Source organism: Mesoplodon mirus (assembly GCF_964341445.2).
Source record: "Mesoplodon mirus genome assembly, chromosome: 6".
Taxonomy (NCBI): domain Eukaryota; kingdom Metazoa; phylum Chordata; class Mammalia; order Artiodactyla; family Ziphiidae; genus Mesoplodon; species Mesoplodon mirus.
In genome coordinates, this window is record NC_138982.1 from 92240612 (window position 1) to 92261637 (window position 21026).

Here is a 21026-nt window from a genome sequence, read left to right on the forward strand (position 1 = left end):
TGATGCATTTCTCATTTTGTATAATTTTTTACCTCTCCTAGAGACTGGAATTAGTTACAAACATTCTTAGGTGTTATAGGAGAATAGAAAAAGCCCCAGTCTCTCAATACAAATAAATTTCTAGATCACCATGAGTATTTTTGAATGAGAAGCTTACATAGCATATAAGTTGTCAAGAAGGTTGCATTTTGATGTAAATTAGGAAGCTCTGGTGATAGCATGGCTTTATTTTCATAATCTGTCACATGAATTATTATTGAAGGCCCACTGGACTCAATCTGCTGTCACGTAGGGTCTCCCCTACAGAAATGACTAAGGGGAATTTAATGAAAAGTAATACAATGATTTTTTTTCCAGGAATCATTTGAAAGCCGTCCTTTTATAAACGAGTAGGTCGTATTTCCTAAATCAACACTAACAGCCTATATTTATTATGTAATTCAGCATATTAGATGCATACCCAGAATGTGTTATTTTTTTCAGTCCTCCTCTGCAAACGTACTATCTTTAAATACACCCACCCCCACCCATCCCCCCCAACAGTGTTAGTGCTTTGAATATCTGACTAATGATTCATTTTCATCCAGGACATCTAGTTACTGAGACCTGTGGATGCTGCCTTTGAAATCTCTCTCATATTCATCCCCCCACCTCCCTTTTCCAAAATATTTTTCATCTTGCTCCTCAGTCTTACTTACCAAAACGTGACTTTAGTCAGATCATTCTGAATTCAGTAACTTTTGATGGCTTTTCGTTGCCTTCAGGTCAGTTTATACAGATTATAAAGCAATGCATTTTTGGTCTGTCTTTCAAAACCCTTAGCAATTTGACAACTGTCCCCATAGCCAACTTTATTTTCTTTCACTGGAATAACTTTTCCAGGTTAAGTTAAAGAGGACCTCTCGTAGGGATTTTTTTTTTTTTTTTTTTTTTTTTTTTGCGGTACGCAGGCCTCTCACTGTTGTGGCCTCTCCCGTTGCGGAGCACAGGCTCTGGACACGCAGGCTCAGCGGCCATGGCTCACAGGCCTGGCCGCTCTGCGGCATGTGGGATCTTCCCGGACCAGGGCACGAACCCGTGTCCCCTGCATCGGCAGGCAGACTCCCAACCACTGCGCCACCAGGGAAGCCCTCTCGTAGGTTTTGAAACACCTCAGGAGTGTATCTGCTCTCATCCTATCCTCTTTTCCTTTGTCTCTTACCCAGAATGCCTTCCCATCATCTCTCTACCTGACTCTTCAATGTTCAAGGTTCAGCTCAAATTCTGCCTTCTTAGTGATACCTTCCCTTCTCACCCAGCCCCATTTAATCCTATGATCCACAAATGTACAACCCATAAATCTTCATAAAACACAACTAGCATGTTCTTTTATGAGGATTTTTTATAATTTTATTCACTGTCCCTGGAGTAGCACAGTACCTGGTATATAGTAGGTACTAAATAAAGTTTGGTGGGCTAAGTTATTTTACCTTGTTTGTAACTTTACTTTGCCTCCCCTCTGGCTTAAAGGACAAAATTCACATTCCTCAGCCTGTCCTCTAAGGTCTTTCACAATATATTCAATATTTTTTGCTCCCCAGTATTCACCTTTTTAAGCCCCTAGTCTCTCTTCTCGTATGATCTTCACAAGCCATGTTCATTCAATATTTCATATTTTGGCTTATGATGCTTTCCTGCCTATATAAACCCTTGGCTTGCCTTTTCTGCCTGCTTACATCCCAGACTTCCTTATAAAGTTAAACTTAAATCTCACCATCGCCATTAAAACATACTTCTCTCTCTTATTCAAACTCCTGAAGTATTTACCACCTGTACCAGCTAGTTTTTGGAAGTTAATCAAACTTATATTTTTACTTGTTTTTATTGAAAAACTTTATTGCTTTTAAAAGGGAAGTATATTCCTTGGGGTTTTTTTTATAATGAAAGCACAAAAGAGTACAAAGAAAAAATTAAAAATTTCTTCAAATCTCAGCTCCCAGATATAAACATTATATCCCTTTATGCATAATTGACCTGAGGTCATGTAAGATGCTAACATTTAATGAATCTGGATGAAGGGTATATGGGGATTCTTTGTGCTACTTGTGTAATTTTTTGTGTAAGTCTGAAAAAAAGTATACTGACACAAAAATAGATTAATGAAGTAGTGCAGAGTTCATAAAATAATCCACATATACAGTGATATTAGCATATGAAGCAATGCAAATCAATCAGGAAAACTATTCAATTAAATGGTGATAGGATAACAGGCTATTCATTTGGAGAAAAAAGATGGACTCCTCCCTCATATCTTACACCCAAATAAACCTCACATGGATCAACAAATTAAAAAACGATGAGGCACAAGAATATGAGTGGCAAGTGTAATATTCATGGGTTGAAATAGGCATGATAAAGCATGGCAAGGAAACTAAAAACCATAAAGGAAAGATACTAATAAATCTAACGCATAAAAATTAAAACCTTATATATGGAGGGGTGGGGAATGCCATAAAGTTAAAAAACAAGTAATAAACTGGGCAGATGTGGTTGTTACCTATATGACAAAGGATAGATAGGCATACAGTAAGGTGTTTCAGAGCTTGTGCTCTAGGGTAACATTGCCTGGGCCCTGCCACTTACTAATGATGTGACATTGGGAAAAATACCTAACTGCTCTCTACCTCATTTTTCTCATTCGAAAAAAATAGGAATAAGGCTCCTTTGATTCATGGTGTTATTACTGGGCACTTAACCCATATGTAAAAGTGTCTAGTACCAAGCTTGGCATATAATAATGATAATTATAGCTGCTAACATATATTGAGGGCTTACTATGTACCAGGTATTGTGAAAGCCTTTCAAATACATCATTTAATTTAATCTCCATATCAACCCTTCCAATGAGGAGAGGGTACTATTATTATTCCCATTTTACAGGTGTGAACCCTGAGGTTTAATGACAGCTAGTAAGTGATGAAGGGGGGGTGTTGACCGGAGACGGCATTCCTGATTCGTCCACTTAACATTTACATCATGCTGTGGTGATTCTCAAGACAACTTAGTTCCCTTTTCCCTGAGTCCTGGGAATATTTACTCTTGACAGTTAATTGGACTTTCATGTTCCTCTCAGTAAGTATATGAATTGAGTTCTTCAAATGTATTTGAGCACTGATATACCCATGTGGTTACAATCTCAAAAGAAACCTTATAGAAATTTGTTCCATTAAAAAGTTAGACTTATTTTCACACTCTACAATAGCAGTCCCCAGCCTTTTTGGCACCAGGGACCGGTTTAATAGAAGACAATTTTTCCATGGACCAGGGGCGGGGGTAGGATGCCTTCAGGCTTTGGGATGATTCAAGTGCGTTACATTTATTGTGCACTTTATTTCTAATATTATCACATTGTAATATGTAATGAAATAATTATACAACTCACCATAATGCAGAATCAGTGGGAGCCCTGAGCTTGTTTTCCTGCAACTGGATGGTCCCATCTGGGGGTGATGGGAGACAGTGATACCCGAAATGTGTTGCTTATGGCCATTTTATTCCGTAATCTCATTTTGGTTGCTGTCACTGCAGAAAGCCCTGCTTCACAAAGATAGGATGTTGGAAACGGAAGCAGGCTTTTCAGTGCTTTTGTGGCAATCTCAGGATACTCTGCCTTGACTTTAATCTAGAACATATGGAGATTTAAAGTTGTCTCATACTTTTAAGGCCACCGTCATTTGCGATCTCAAGCAGTTGATCCTCTTCTAGCACGGACAAAGTCAATTGCCACTCACTGATGGGGTTTTGATATGAGTCTGCAGGCAGTTAATTTATTACGGTCTCTGTGCAGTCAAACCTCTCTGCTGATGATAATCTGTGTTTGCAGCCGCTCCCCAGTGCTAGCATCACCCCTCAGCTCCACCTCAGATCATCAGGCCTTAGATTCTCATAAGGAGCAACAACCTAGACCCCTCACGTGCGCAGTTCACAGTAGGGTTCGCGCTCCTATGAGAATCTAATGCTGCCGATGATCTGACAGGAGGCGGAGCTCAGGTGGTAATGCGAGCGATGGGGAGCGGCTGTAAATACAGATGAAGCTTCACTCACTCACCAGCGCTCACCTCCTGCTGTGCTGCCTGGTTCCTAACAGGCCATAAATACAGGTGCGCGGCCCCGGGGGTTGGGGACCCCTTCTCTTGGTATTGACCAAGTATAGTATTTGAGCACTGGTATATCTATGTGGTTGCCATCTCAAAGGAAAGAAGCCTTTTAGAAATCCATGCCATAAAAAGTTAGACTTATTTTGCATACTCTGCCACACCAAGTATAATGTCTACATTAGTTGCTCCAGAAATACTTCCAGGGGTACTTTCTTTTGGTTTTATTTAGAGAAAATAAAAAGTCAGAGATGGTTTTATCTTAGCACTTAGTGTACCAATGTAGCTAAAGTAGTTAAATTAGTAGCAAAGGTAGTTTGATGTATTAAATAGAAATAATATTGGAGGTTAAATTCTCATTCAAAAATAATTTCATATTTCTTATTGGAAAATTAAATTTATTTTGTGTTGATTTGGGGAGCTCTCTTTTTACCTTTTTTAATTTGTTGGATCATAATTTATTCAAATCTTGGTTCACATTATAACTTAGAATAAAATTTCTTTTGATAGTCTTAAAATTGAACTTAAGAAAACCTTTTATGAACTTCATATATTTAAAGACAGAGGCTACCATCTATCTATTTCTTTTGATAGATTAGCCGGGGTTTAATTTGGTTATTCAGAACAAATCTGAAGATACTTTTTTTATGGTATTAAACATTTTTTTCTTCATAGTAATATAGTGTTAAATTATGTAAAACCTAATTTGGAAAGAAAATAATGAATCAGAATCACAATTTGTGCTTCTTTAATCATGAAGAAGAATTGGCTTGTAGGGACATGAAAGGTTTTAACTCTGCCTTAAGTATAATTTGTTAAAATCATTGGATTTTGATGAACACTCTTGATTGAAATAACTTATCCCTCTATCTAGCTTTATTGATAGATTGTAAGGAAACAGGGACACTAGATATCCTTAGGAGAAACCCTGTTTAATTCATAGTAAGACCATATATACTATATTAGCCTTTTGGCCACCTATCCTATCTTGAAAAAACAGCAGATGAGGAAAAATTCAAAAAAGGCCTCTCAGCAACCAAAATAAGTATAAACACTTCCATTTAAAAAGATTCTGTGAAGAGACCTAACCTCACTGCCCCCTGTCCCTGAGTGCTTTTTTCCCCTGTATTCTGACTTTGCCTAAGTTCTAACAAGCTTGGTTATTAGGTTTCTAAACCTACAGCAGCCTAGGAGGAGGAAGGGGTGCTACAGGCAAGCAGGGAGATAGCCGCAGGTGATCACTGGCATCTTGATAACAGGAAGCTACAGGAACAGTTTACAGGCAGAATGTGAGCAACTTTAGTTATCTGGGATCATTTAGTGTGGGATCAGTCATATCCAGATTTCTCCACCCTGAGGGCATCATTGTATTACAGAATAGTACATACAATACGAGACATCAAAAAGATTAAATTATAGCCAGTAAGGGACTTCCCTGGTGGTCCAGTGGTTAAGACTCCATGCTCCCAATGCAGGGGGCCCGGGTTTGATCCCCGGCCAGGGAACTAGATCCCGCATGCCGCAACTAAGAGCCCACACACAGCAACGAAGATCCTGCATGCCGCAACTAAGACCCGCTGAAGCCAAATAAACAAATAAATATTTTTTAAAAATTACAGCCAGTAAATGTCAGCATTTACCAGTATCCAGAATCCAGTCTGACCGTGGTGTCTGATCTTCCTAAGAGGTAGGGATTTTGGCTCGGTAATTGTAGATGTAAGCACCTCCACTTATTCTCGTTTCATTACTAGTTCGGTGTTGGGATCTTCTAACTCTCCCTTCATCTCCTGTTTTCACCTGGAAGTCTGTGAATCCAGCTTCTGTCCAGGCCCTTACTATCTAGGTCCTCCCAGCAGGCTCCCATCTGAACTTGTGATCTCTCTGTAATGTCTGATATGGGGACTCCATTCCCAAGGAAATGTCTTCTCATTTCCTTGCCTGAGCAAGGTGCCTGAGCCTTGAGCTTCACTCTTGGGTCTGCCCAAGCAGCCATATATGTTCCCTTTACCAGACAAGGTCTCAGTCAGTGATCAAGGGATGTTTTGTAGGGTGGCCATAATTAGTCAAGTTTTAGAAATACTGTCTTAACGCTATTCCCAGCTTTCTTCTTTATTCCCAGTGGGGGGATGTCTTAACCAGAGCCAACTGCCCAATGTGGCTTGGACCCTTGGATCAAAAAGATCCTAAAGTACCAAGCTTTTGTTGTTATGGACCTAGCAGAGTTGAAATGAGTGGAGTTAACTCTTGCTGCTATCAGGAAGTCATAGTCCAACATTTCTCTGGCCAGTAACCTGATTAGTCCCTGTTCTCTTACCAGGTTTTCCAGTAATGAGTGTGCAGTACCCATTAGGAATAGTTTCTCCCCAAAGAGATAGTTTTAAGTTCTTTGTTTTAAGATGGCAACTCAACAGGTATGCCAAAAACATGACCAGTGCTTCCACTGTATGTCACCTGTAACAGTTTTCTGTATTAATACTTAATAGGTCCGTCTCTCTCTGTTAATACATTACTCCCCCTACTGGTAGCCGTGGCCTACCTGTAGTCCCCAGAGTTAAGTAAGAGGTTTTGTACTTTGAAAATGTATCAGGTTTTGTAGTCATACTTAGCCTAGTTGACCAGAACAGCTTTGCAGCACTGTGCATGCTATCCAATGCAAAGGGCTTTATATATCCTCATATGATCTCCCTTACTGATATGCAGGGCCTTCTCTTATTACACCCCTATCATCATAAGACCAACCACAACCAACTATGTATATTTATGTGTGTGTGTGTGTGTGTGTGTGTGTATAAATACATACACAGAGAACGCAGTATTTTTTCAGATGCTTAACTATCCCATTAATATTACCTGGGAAAAGGGGATACTACTTTCTGGGACAGGATTCTGAGCAGGCTAGTAACATTGCATTTTTTGTTTGTTTGTTTTTGGGTTTTTTTGTATTTCAGGTTCATTTTATTTTTTTAAAAAATGTATTTTATTTATTTTTGGCTGCGTTGGGTCTTCTTTGCTGCGCTAGGGCTTTCTCTAGTTGCAGCGAGGAGGGGCTGCTCTTCGTTGTGGTACGTGGGCTTCTGATTGCAGTGTCTTCTCTTGTTGCGGAGCATGGGCTCTAGGCATGTGGGCTTCGGTAGTTGTGGCACGCGGGCTCAGTAGTTGTGACTCGCAGGCTGTAGAGCACAGGCTCAGTAGTTGTGCCACACGGGCTTAGTTGCTCTGAAGCATGTGGGATCTTCCCGGACCAGAGCTCCAACCCGTGTCCCCTGCATTGGCAGGCGGATTGTTAACCACTGCACCACCAGGGAAGTCCCTCAGGTTCATTTTAGAAACAGACTTCTCAGGATTAAGGTGATGGTGACATGGTTCAGATCAAATGTCTTGGTGGCAAGCTGGGGAAAATCATAGGAGACGATCCCAGGCCTGTTGTCTGTCAGCTTGGCAATGATGTTTGAGCATTGACCAATGTGCTTGGGTGCAGGTTGTGAGGAAATAATGATATCATCATCCTGTCCTTTATCTGGTCCACAAGTAGAGAGCAAAGAGCTCCATACAGAGCTCTTGATATAAGGCTGTGCAAGGCAGATGGCCCTCACATCAAGTGTCTTGAGTGGTGGATGACCTGTGAAAGCAAGTTCCTTGACAAATTTTTTAGTGACCTTGTGGACAGTAATTAGCTTGGAAGGATGCTGTGGGAGAAGACACCACAAATATAAAGTATATTTGAATTGCCTCTCAATCAAAAGAAGAAATAGAAGTGACCAAATAAAAATATTTGGAGCCTATGAAATTAAATTTCACTGAAAAAGAAATAAAAATGATCATTTTACATATGAAGAGGCACCCAACCTCAATGATGGTCCGGGGAAAATAAATTACAATGCCAGTATAATAGTTTTTATTTCCATTATATTGAAAACTGAAAGTGCCTTTGTAGCATCTCTTGTCATCATCAGTGGAAACAAGCCCTTTGATGTACTCTTACAGGGAGTATACATGACTAACATCCCTTTTGAGGCAGTTTATCTCCCCTTTTGCTTCTTCAGGATCTGGGCTTTAGGGTTTCTGTGGGGCTGATGTTTGTGTGATGACTTTTGATATTTCCTGTGTTCTTGGGCCTCTGGTCAGTCTCCTTCGGGCACTGATAATTTGATTTCCTGGCCCACAGTCCCCAAGAAGGTCACGGCTTCGGCCGGAGGGGCCCCTCCAGAGCTGGCGGCAATGCAGCCGTGGGCGGGGGCGGGGTTGGGGGTCGCTCCACCCTCCCATTGGGCTCTGGGGCGGCTCAGCGGCAGTGGAGGGAAGAGACCCTGAGCCAGGAGTTCCAGCTCCGCATAAACGCGGGCTCCATTCTGGGCGGCGGGGTTGGGGGGTGGGGCCCCTCTGCCCTTAGTTATTCCGGGAGGGAGGGAGGGAGGCAGGGGCTCCCAGGGAGGGAGCAGCCCGGAACGCCAACCTTGCGTATTCGATCCTTGAACTGACCCTGGGTAGTATGCCTCAAGGTTAAGTTAGGGGATGCCTTGGACTGTTATCTTCAACTCCTCCTTTGGCAGTCTTAGGGTCAGTTCTCATTAGTTTCTTTTTCTTAGGGCCAATTATTACCCCACTAAGTAGCCTCAGACTCTTCCTAATAGGCTGTAAACTCTTTGCAGGCAGGGATTAAATCCTTCTATCTCTCCATACCAAGCACAGTGCCTGGATTCTTACCTTGAATGTTGTAGGAGCTTAACAAGTGGCTTATTGGTAAATTAATTAATTATAAATGAGACTTCGGGATAACCTGTGTCTTATTGAGCTTCTAATTGTTTCTTCAGCAGCATTAACTGGAAAATGCAATTTCACAGGAGCCATGCTTTATCTTAGTTAATGTTGTTTCAGAGAGGAACTTTGTCATGATGATGTAAAATTTTGATTAAATGGAAACAGCAGTTTATTTCTCTTTAACTAATAGCTCCACATAAAATACCATTTGTTATTAGAGAAACAATTGGAAAGGAAAAGTTTTCTCAAAGTATTATAACCAAGGTGTGGTTAAAATGATTTATACTTCACATGTAGGACTTGCTCAGTTAATGTATCCACTTATTAGGCATTAGGAAATTCTGAGTGAGGAACAAGGTTATGAAATAGATGTGCAAAGATGGAAGTAGAAAGAGACTGTATAGTTTGAATAAGTTAATGCTGCTCTTCCAAGCCTAAGGTTCTCTTTTTTTGCCCTTTCTTCATTTAGTAACTAGGCCATTTCCCCCAGTATATTAACTATAGCCTAGGCATGAGTGAAAATTTTTGAGCTGCTACATTAAATCATTTCAGGACATTGGGAGTAGGAATTAGCAAATTATTGCCTGAGGGAACCAAGTAATAAGCTAAGAAGGGTAAATGCAACTTACTGAAGGGCCCAATATAAAACCAAATAGTATTATAGCTTATGCACGGGGCTGTCTTGATGTGGTGTTTGATCTCCATGTACTCTGCTAACTCCTAGATTCTGAGTCCGATTCAAACAGAGCCAATGCTAACCCATTTGCCTTTATGAAAATTAGAAAAATGTGCCCTTCCTTGAGTAAAAATTTTAAGTATGTTATGCACAGCTTGAACAATCTGATGTTCAGGCCTGAAGAAGGTGGGAATGTGGATGGATACCCTCTCTGGCTTTGTTTGGTGATTCTGGACTCCACCCTCCTGTAAGGAGGGGAAGAAGGAGGGATGGGATGGAGGGGCTGATGGGGTTGGGGAAGAGTGGCTCAAGGATTTAATCAGTAGCACCAGTTTCAATTCACCCAAACAGTGGTTCTGTAAGTCAAACTTATTTTTAAATCAATGACCAGAACACCTACGTTCTATTAAGAATCATACAGAACTGCTGCTTAAGAGGACGTGCCCCTTTTCGACTCAGTCTGGCTCTGTGGGATTGGGATGTGGGGCTCATAACCCTGGAAGGAGCAAGCCTGTGTATATATCACACACACGCTCCAAATGTCAGGGCTCACATCCCACTCGTAGTGTGTACATCCTCCCACCCACACTGTCATCCTCATAAGTCTACCCGGTTTTTTATAGAAAATGAGCCAGTCACAATTGGGCCTCCTAGAGCCAAGGATGGGTACTGGGATGTGCCAGTGAGTGTGCAAGTATATGAACATTAATGAATGTCAGTGTGGAGTTTCATGACTGAGAATTTTCCCTGTGGCTTTAGGTTTCCACTGGGAGACCCAGTATCTCTTCTCATGCCATCACATACATTCTTATATAACTTCACACATGTCTGCTTTGTGAATACTGTCACCCGTCCCCAGCTATGATGCTATTATGCTACCTTGGATTCAGTTTATATAGGTCTATAGCATTATATTAGGTACTCAAAGTAATACAATGTTTCTATATTTAAATGAGCACTTTAATGTTTAAAATAGAATCTTGGACATTTTTCACTTGGAGTTTCCACATTTTACTTTTCTTAAATTAATGCTTGTATTTTTTATACTAACTGAATAAATTCAGACCACATATTATGAAATGTAAAAGCATATATTAGTTACCATTCTCTAATTGCGTGGTTAGAACTGTATAGCCCCCTGAATTTCTGAACAAAAAGCTCCTTTTAAGGCTCTGAGTCTGTTTAGGACTTGCTAATATGAGCTGGGAGGTAGGAGAGAGAGAGAGGTTTTCTCACATCAGCAGTGCCCTAGAGACTCAGTCGGGAGTCAGTTCAAAGCCCCTAAAGACCTCAAGCTCCCCCCAAAATTAAATCCCAATAAAAGGTTATTCTTGTACTTAGTGTTATACTGGACAAGAAATATCTTTTAGTGACATAAATTCACACTGAGAATGTAATTTCACCATGAGGTTGTTTATATAGTCTTTTATTTTTAAATGTTGTATTATGGGAAATTGCAAACATATACAGAATTAGAATGAGATAATGAACCCTTATGCAACAGTACCTGGTTTAACAGTTAACGTTTGGTTGATCGTGTTTCCTCTAAAGCCCCTCCCTCATTTTCTCTTTGCCCCATTGTATTTTAAAGTAAATTTCAGACATTATGTAAATTCACCTGTAAATATTTCAACATTTATCTCTGATTTATAAGCCCTTTTTCAACATATCCACCATGCCATTGTCATACCTATAAAATTAATAATAATTCCTTAATATCATCTAATAATCTTCGACATTCAAATTTCCCCGATTGTCTCAAAAACATCATTTTACAGATTGTTTAAGTTAGAATCCATGTAAGGTTTATTCATTGTATTTGGCTGTTTGTATCTCTCAGGTTTCTTTTTTTCTATATTAATAAATTTTTATATTTTTCATACTTTTTAAATAATTTTTCGAGGGAGCATAAAAGGAAAAATACTACCAAAATTAATGCATTAAACTTTATCTTTAAATCATTAATTTTTACATTCTTTATGTTTTCAGGTCCATACATACTTAATGCTGAAATGTGGAGGGCTGAGAAAATGGAAAAAAAAAATTTTCCTTTTCTGATTCAAAAACAGGACTGAATTGAGCTTATTACTCAACAGCAGAAAACAAATGCAGAAAGTCGACCCCTACCCTATTTGAGTTCAAATAGGTCTGCATTAAATCACATTTTTAAGCTATATTATGGTTTGACCTAACCAAAATATCACCTTATAAATACAAAATTTGTAAACAATGTGCCCTTTACTTCTGGGATCTTATCTTTTTTGTCTTTCAGATTTTGGGTTTGTATTTCAGTACAGTGAATTCAAACTAAGACAATGTTTTCTTACCAAACATGTGAGTGTTTACATCTTTTCTACCATTACCAATTAACATACCTAAATGGCTTATTCATTTAATAGTATTCCCATTGAGTTCACTCTGATATCTCAAAAATATTATTCTTTGTAAAAATAATTAAATCACATATTTGCTTCTTTTATAAATACTAACTTTTCTATTCTACCAGGTTGGTGCATTATTTTCTTTCAACATGGATAAGAGGACAGAAAAAAATTTCTTCTACCGCTGTAATTTTAATACTACCATGCTTGATATAAATTGTGCAGTGCTGCTAAAATGCCTCAAAATTTTACCATTTCTTTTTATAAACTCTCAATCCTGTGATATCTTTCCTTTCTTAGGATATGAACGAGTCTGCCAAACAAGAAGATATTTTGGAATCCACAACAGATGCTGCGGAATGGAGTCTAGAAGTGGAACGTGTACTACCACAACTGAAAGTCACGATCAGGACTGACAATAAGGTATAGAAGAGAGAACACATTTTGTTCAGATAGATTTTTATAAGGCCATTTCAGGGTCAAGGGTACTCCCAGTTACAAAAATGATTTAAGAAGGGATTCAGTTTCCAATGTTTTATTTTAATAGAGATTTAATAAATTGTTGTTGAATGAATAAATAATGTAATATGGCCCACAAAGCAAGGAGTGTATCTTTAAAATAATTTGGAACACATCATATTTCCCTGGGATTAAGGCGTATTTTCTCAATACATTTTGATATATTTTCTTGGCAATCATATTTTGTTTAGGTGAATAGTGAATGAAATTGGAATTCTATGACTGTATACTAACTGAGTAGAGTTAAAAAATGGTTTAGAACTCTGCTGGTTGGCAAAACAGAAGACGTCCTGGAAGCTACCTTACATAATCTACTCAGTACACATGATTAAAAGTTTAATATTAAGAAAATAATCAAGAAATCATATGCAATAAAAATTTGGGGATTAGGCCAGATGAACTGGCCCATTTAATCAAGTTTCTGCTTACTTTTTACCTACAATTTATGAGTAAGAACTTCAGAACAAGCTAATAGGTGACTAGACAATACTACTCTCATTAGTATTATAATAATCTCTATAAAAGGGGCTAGAGAGACATCTAGGTAAAAAAATTAAAGGATTTTTATCCTTGGAGGCTAGAGACAAGCCCCAGAATTATGGAACAAGGTTCTAGGGAAACTTGTCACTCTACAAATGTGGTTGTATGTCTGCTCCCCAAAGTAGCAGCCATACAAAGATTACTGTTTTCAGTGCCTTGGAAGCTAATTCATACTTCGATTGCCTGGATTTGGGCATGTAGAACTGTATCCTAGAGAAGGTAAGAAGTAGCCTAGACTCCTAGGGCAGTCCTAAAATAAGATAAGGACAACAGAGGTCTTCCTGGACTGTGAACAGCTGTGGAACAAGCTTTATCTAGAGTAAGTGGGCAAATCCTACAGCCTGTTTACAATATATTTACCGAATCATTATGGAGGACAGCTATTATTTGAGTACATTGGGGGTAAAATCTCTGTTTATGTATCTCTTATATGTAAATACATATTAATAAGAATTTCTTTCCTGATTTGATCTCTGCTGGAAGTCATAATTTTCAAAAATGTAATTTTTTTGTGAAAATGTAATTTCTGATTCTTTAGTTTTGTCAGAACAAATTTTCTTCATACAATTAAACATCACTATTATTGTGACTATAGTTAGAACAACATGTTAAAATAATTGCGTAGTTGGGAACTCTCAAGTACATCTTAGTCCCGTGAGGAAGCAAGTTTAATTTGTTTACTTTCAAGATAAGTAAACTCTTGAAATCAAACATCTCACTTAAAATCTAATAGGATCACACAAGTGTGTTTTTTTTAAGAACTGTCATTGATCTCCACATAATAGAAGTAACTGAATAAAGAAAGAGAGAATATAAATGTAACTGCTAACCTATACAGTTTTGTAAACCAATACTGCAGTAGTCAAAATCCTGGATTCTTAAAGAATCAATGTTCTCCTGATTTGGGGAAGAATTAACTAATTTGGAGTTGGACTCTTAGTCTCATGCCATTCATTACCAGCCTTGATCTTATGAGGATATACTGTGTCATTAATTATACAGTCCGTGTTACAGGCAACATTCGAAAATGTCAGATAAAGTTTTGGGGGGGGTTGGTATTTTTTCGAACATGTGAATGTCATTTTGAGTTTAGATTTTTGTGGTAAAAATACTGACATAAAGTCCTATTTGATTGCTTTTTCAGAATTCTACTCTAGATAATTTGGTCCTTGTGTCCAGTGTTTCGTAAACCCTTCTTTCTCCTAAGTATTTCAGCTGTAGCAAATGGAAATTACAGCTTTAGGGTCAATTCTTTATTCAGCTTACTTAAGAAAAATAAAATTATACATTGATTTGAGAAAATAAGGGGCTAATGAATAGAGAAATGTTTTTCATGTCTCAGAAATAAAGTAATCTGGTTATACATGTGGTTTCTCACGGACTCATTATCCTCCTTAATCAGGAAGCGTTGACACCAGAATCATGGTAGATCCCATTCTTCCTCAACTCCTAACTCTACCAAAACCAAACCCTCTCCTTTACTTTTGGACAAAACAATAACCTCTTACTCACTGCAGGCCATTTAGGACCTTTCAAGATTTCAACTTCATGTTTGAGGGGGAAGAAAAGGAATTAATTATTTTCAGATCAATGTGTTTTACTGATCACTGTTACATTAATTTTTAAGTAGCATAGAGATGTAGGAGATAAGTAATATAGGGTCAGCATTATTTAAAACAATTATAAATTTCTTTAAAATTACCTTGTGTTAGAAGTAAAAAAAAGTCCCATATTTATTTGGCACCAGATCAAATGTTTTGCTTTTTTTTCCTCACAGGTTCATTTTAGTCCTTGTATGCTTCCCAGCAGTGTATTACAAAAAAAAAAAAAGTAAATCTTCTTTTCTGTTCTTTTTGCATATTATAGTCTGTATGCTTGATGACATCCTGTCATACACCAGTATTTTATTTTGTATATTCTTCATAATGTAATCAGGTTTTTATTGCTAGGCTAGCTTATCCTTGTTTCTGGCACTACTTGTTACTATTACCAGTTCTCAAAGAATGCAAATAAATTTTAATATTAGCTTAAACAAATTACAACTGGGAAAATAAGTATGTTGCCAAAACTACAAATAATACATTCCACAACTGAAGATAAAGGATTTTTGTCATATGCTGGCTTGAATGGACTGTATTAGCAGTTCCCTTTTTAGAGCTGGGTATAGAGAATGCTCCTGGTGATTACTTCTAGAGTAGCTATATACCCATCTCAGATCTGTCTCAATTTGGAATAATGTATCTGAGGACACAGTCAGAAGTTTTGCCAAGAGAGTTGATAAAGTCAGCCAAATCCTGGGTCATTAACCAGGTCATTAGCCAACCCTAGTTAAGGCCTCAGTTCTTACCAAGTGAGTAAGGCTCAGGCATCAATTCCTTAGAAGGGCAGTCTGAGGACACCTAAACTAGAGTGGATGTCGGTGCCACCTAATAAAATCGTCTACGAGTATAATACATCCTGGACTTTCTGTTCTTTCCTTTCTTTTTTTTTTACTCTTTATTTCTCTCTTTCCTTTTCTGCTGTGTTTTTATCTTTTTTTTTAATTGTTCTTTATTAGACCCCATAGTAGTGCCCACAAGTGTTATATAACTACTCTGGTGGAATTTAAAACTAAGAGCAAACATCTGTGATTATACTCACTAGACTTAAATCTGTAACTGGTCAAGAATTACCCTAATCTCTGAGTCTTTTTAAAACACAATTTTGTTGTTAATTATAAAAATAATACAGAAGTAATATTTCAAGGGGAGAGGAGGCAGGCAGTGTACTGTGAATTAGAAGCTAGGGATCACACATTTAGTCCCACCATCAAATCCTGATTTATTGACCCAATGTTTCAGAAACTTAGTAGAACTTTGGTAGCTATAAAGACCCAGAGAGGATGGAGCCTATCTCACACACCTTCCCTTGACACCCAAAATTCATATTTCTATCACTTGCTAGCTGTGTGATCTAGGGCGAGCTACTATAGCTCTCTGTTCCTCCTTTCCTCATCTGTAAAATGGGACTAATTATATTCCTTACCTCATGGAGTTGTTGTAAAGCAACAAGAACAGTGTCTGACACATAGTTACTGCCTAATAAATGTTAATTATTGTTATGTTACAATATTGTTTTGTAATATTATTGTATTCTATGATAGCCCTCTTAGGTTTGTGTCTGTATCAGTATTCAGGAAGAATTTACAAAATTTCTGCCCTAATGCTTCCATCATTTAAGGGAATATTGATAACAATCAGCCTTATATTTTTACCTAGGGTGTAATTGGATTCATATAAGTATCACTTTGGTAAATCTTTCTAATTTTTTCCTTAGTAAAGGTATATATGATATGATGAAAATAATAATAATAAATGATATTTACTGTTTGCATTGTGCCAAGTGCTGTTCTTAGCACTACATACATTGACTCATTTAATCCTTTCCACTACCCTATGATATGCAGGTACCTTTTACTACAGATGAGGAAACTGAAACACCGAGAAGTTATTTGCCTCTGCCTAGTAAGTGACAGATCTTTGAACCTCCAACCCAGGCTCTTACCTATTCAATTAATGACAATATAGCATACTGGTGAAAAGCACAAATTCTAAACTCAGGACACTTGAGTACTCATCTTGAGTCTAACACTTATTAGCAGTTGGAGCCTGTGGGTAGGTTACTCAACCACTCTGTGCCTCAGTTTCCTCATCTGTAAAATGGAATTCATTATAAAGCCTACCTCAATAAAGTTATTAAAAGTATTAAATGAAAAAAAAAAAGGAAAAAAAGGGCTTCCCTGGTGGCGCAGTGGTTGAGAGTCCGCCTGCCGATGCAGGGGACACGGGTTCGTGCCCCGGTCCGGGAAGATCCCACATGCTGCGGAGCGGCTGGGCCCGTGAGGCATGGCCGCTGAGCCTGCGCGTCCAGAGCCTGTGCTCCGCAACGGGAGAGGCCACAACAGTGAGAGCCCCGCGTACTGCCAAAAAAAAAAAAAAAAAAAAAGTATTAAATTAAAAGTATTAAAGCACTTAGAATGGTGCCAGAAGAATCACTTAATATATGTTGACCACTATTTCTGTGTGCTTTTGTGTATGGTGTTGAGATTTTACCTCTTTTTTAACATATCATTTCATCATGAGCATTTCCACATATCCTTAAAAATTACAAACCATAACTTTAGATGGCTGTCCCTAGTGCTACAAGGTTACTGTCAATCTCCAGCTGAGTGCCTGGTAGGGAGATGGCTTGGCCAAGCTCAGCAGGTTGGGGTCAAACCAGGAGCTCTAGGATCTGGGTGGAGAAATGACAGGGCATTGTCCTGCAGGAACTGATGCTTAGGATATGGACAAGCCTAAGGACCAGAAGATCTAAGAACACAGACCAGTAGCGAGAAATGGATCGGCCAGTGAGTCGTTTTAGAGAACAAGTGGTTGTTGAATGTGGAAATCCAGCTGAAAGAGCAAACATGGAGAGCAAGAAGCAGAAATGAAGATTAAATAGAAAATGAAATTTAGAAATCTTGTATACTTACTCATTGCTGCAAGAATGTACAGTCAGACCAGCCTGTAGGTTGTAGCTGCTTTTACCTGTTTTTAACCATGTGAGGGGCTCTTCCTCAGGGTACTTTATGATAATTATTGAAGGATAATATTTCCTACTTGATGGAAATATTTTAAAATCCATAATAGTAATTTTTTAAACTTTTAAGTGAATCAGTTGACAGTTGCTGAGTTGAATAATAAAATGGTTGAAGCTGAGCTGCGAAAGAATTCTGTATGTCCTCTATTTCTAGGGGAATAGAAAATGTGAATGCATATTCATATAGATTTCACTGTCTGTATTTTTGATTAATTTTGATTGCTAAATAAATACTTAATGCCGTTTCTTGAGGAAAATTTATTCTATCTTTTTTATTTTCTGTTTTACTATTAAAAACAGCAAGCTTTTTTATGGCTTTGTGGAAATAAACAGAAGCCGCCTAAATGAGAACAGGCAGAGGCTATTCAGAGCTTGCCATAGCAAGGGAGTCAGCCATCACCACTTGCGTCGGCAGAGAACTTAAGGCATGCAGGAGAATTTGAAAGACTTGTAGTGGAAAAAAGGGAAGGCTTCAAGTATGTTCATACGTGACTGGAAATTTGGAGGTGGGCTCACTAGAAGCAGGGCCTCTCATGTGATTGGTTAGGGGAGGATATTTGGCTTTGTCTAATTGGTCCTACATTGGAAATGTGGGGCGGGGCAGGAGAGTGCGGTTTGAGCAAAAATTGGGGAAGCTGACAGTTACTAAGTCCTGACCATTTCGGTCAGTTGCTACAGAGGTTATGTTTGGCTTCCTGGACTAGTTGCCACAGATTGTGGGTCAGGATTCTAAATATTTTGGGTAATGATCTAGCTGTTATCTGTTGTCCATTTGTATGTTCAGTTTCTCAACTTCATTCATTGAACTGAGAGAAAGTGTCTTCTTAAAATGATTACTTTTATTAATCTTTATCAGGAGAATGATTTTTTTCAAGTCAGGGGTTTTTACAAAGAAACTAAGTAATCATTAATAATATTTATTTCTATTCCCCAGAATTAAAGAAGAGCAGCAAGCGTGAAATCAGCTTTCAACTAAACCTTACATAGGCCCTTTTTTTTCAATTATGCAGTATTTATTCCTAAAAGATTGTATATTATAATGATTTAATATTAGGTATTTAATGCAATGAACAAATGTTCTATCATGCTTTAACGCCCTGTGGATATTATAATTAGAATTTTGATTAATGACTTAAATAGACTTTTTTCCAAATTATAATTAAATGTTTCCTGCTTTGTTGTTTTAAAAGGTAGTTGGCTAGGTACCCCCTTCATTCCACCAAAATGTCTTTAGTAATTATGTAAATCTTCAGGTTCATTACAAGGAATTTAGATAAAGAGATTAATTTTTATTTAAGGCTTAGGAAGTACTACAGCATGTGTTTCTAATTATTTCAAGCCTTTGCTTCACTGAACTGCTTTTTTACATCCTTACCTGTTCTTCAGTGTCCAACTTTCTGAAGGTTGCAGTTGTAAAAAGAACCTTAAACTTAAAATTTCAACGCTAAGCAGTTGGATTTCGTTTTAATGTAAATAAACTGTACAGGTGTTGCCTTGGGTAATTCACAGCAGGAAACCTTTTGGGAAGAGTCTTTCTGCTAAGGATGGAATCATGACAATAGTCTTGAGCCCCTGGGCTCTCTAGTCACTGTGAGAGCTAAAACCTAAGAGGGAATAGAGAGGGCTTCATTAATCAGCAGGTGGAATTCCATTTAAATAAACCTGGGAGGACCACAGACTTGCCATGTTAGATCTAAGCCTCTTGAAATTGGAAGCCAAGTCGTGCAGAAATGGACGATGGTAGGCTTCCTCTTTTCACTCTTGTAGACAAATCCATATCTGGAAGCAATGGAGGGTATTTTTTTTCATTCCCAAGCAGTGGAAGGTCAACTTGCTTTGACCTTCTGCCATCACTGTGTTTGGATGCAGTGTAATAAAATTTAGCTTTCTAAATATTTCTGACCTGTAGGGATTTATAAATTATTATAGTTTTGGAGTAAAGAGCATTTCTCAAGACTTGTACTCTGGTTGCCGGATAGGCTATATTGATAGGTTTCTTGCAGTCATGAGCAAAAAAGTATAATATATTCTGTGGGCTAGGATACAGGAATACATTTTACATATATGTTCCTCATAAAATGGGATTCTGCCTGTTATTTAAATAATGGAGAAACCACGTTTATAATTCTTACAGATGTTCTGGTAGACAGACCTTTTGTTGAAACATAGTCACACAATTTCTAAAAAATAAGAAACCAAATTTTTAAAAATCGGCTTTTGCAATTACCAGTAACACATGTAAATACAGGTGGCAATAAGTTGGTCTTCATGAAACTCCATGCAGGAGTAATAGCTCCAATTACTGTCACAAATGTTTGTAATTGTATCCATTGCTGCCAGACAGTAAATGCTTTTTAATATAGTAAGGCCATAAATGTACATGCTGCTGTTGTTTAAACAAAATACAATTTTCAGCAAATTTATCCTTGAAACACCTGCTGTAATCAGAAAGAGGTGAATGCTATCAAAATAAACTGCCTAAATTAACTAGACACACATACATTTTTAGAGCAGCCGGTGTGATTACTCAACTGCCACGTCGTCTCAGAGAATGAGGGGAAGTATTCACTGATGGACTTTTACAGGCAAGCTTTCTTTAAGGGAGACTACACAAAACAGAATACCGTTTTGGATTTTTGTGTTATTTTTAAAATATGGTGTTATTTGGTGGACTTTAAGTTGTATTCTCAAGGTCAACATTTTTTTTTTTCCTTTGTAGCATGTGGGTCATGGACAGGGTTGTAGGAAAGAATACTATGCATAAATTATACATTTGAAAATACTGCATAGGGGTGGAGAAAAACCCAGCCATCCTTAAGCAACTGGAAACAATTTTTAGCTGCTTCTGTCCCAGTCTTGTTGAACATTCAGGGTATTCTGTGTTTAAAGTTGATGATGCCTTCCTTCCTGTTTACCCTGAGCATGATAAATGTTTCAGCTGGATCAGGAAAGGTTTCATTTATCACAAGTTGAAATAGGAGAACAAGTGTTTTTGCTTTAGAGATTACCATCATCTCTAACTAAAGAGCATCAACAGTGGTAGATTTTTAAGGAAATAAGCAATAAATTCTGCATGTTATGTAAATGCTAAGGAGGAAAGTTACTAATGCCTCACGGTAGATATACCTCAAATAGACATTTGTGATTGAGAGCATTGAGTTAATATACATTGCTTATAATTGAAATTTCTAGCCTAAATATATCATTATTACAAAGTATAATTTCATGTTTCCTTTTACTTAATATAAAATATGAATTGAAGCAGAAACCATTTATCGTATGGACCTCCCTATAAAGTGCACTTTTTAATTGCCTTGACTCATTTTTTCAATCAACAGTATTAGAGCGGTTCTCACTATCAGAGTGTTTTATTACAAATTTCTTAATATTTGGACAAAT

At 37.8% G+C, this 21026-nt stretch overlaps 1 protein-coding gene across 1 annotated transcript in view; it reads left to right on the forward strand.

The window, feature by feature from the left end:
- Positions 1–21026, forward strand: part of IFT57 (intraflagellar transport 57) — a 59941-nt gene that overhangs the window by 21565 nt on the left and 17350 nt on the right. The window contains exon 6 of the mRNA XM_082625909.1: positions 12249–12371. Coding sequence (XP_082482035.1) covers positions 12249–12371 — 123 coding nt within the window. The remainder of the gene's footprint in view (positions 1–12248; positions 12372–21026) is intronic.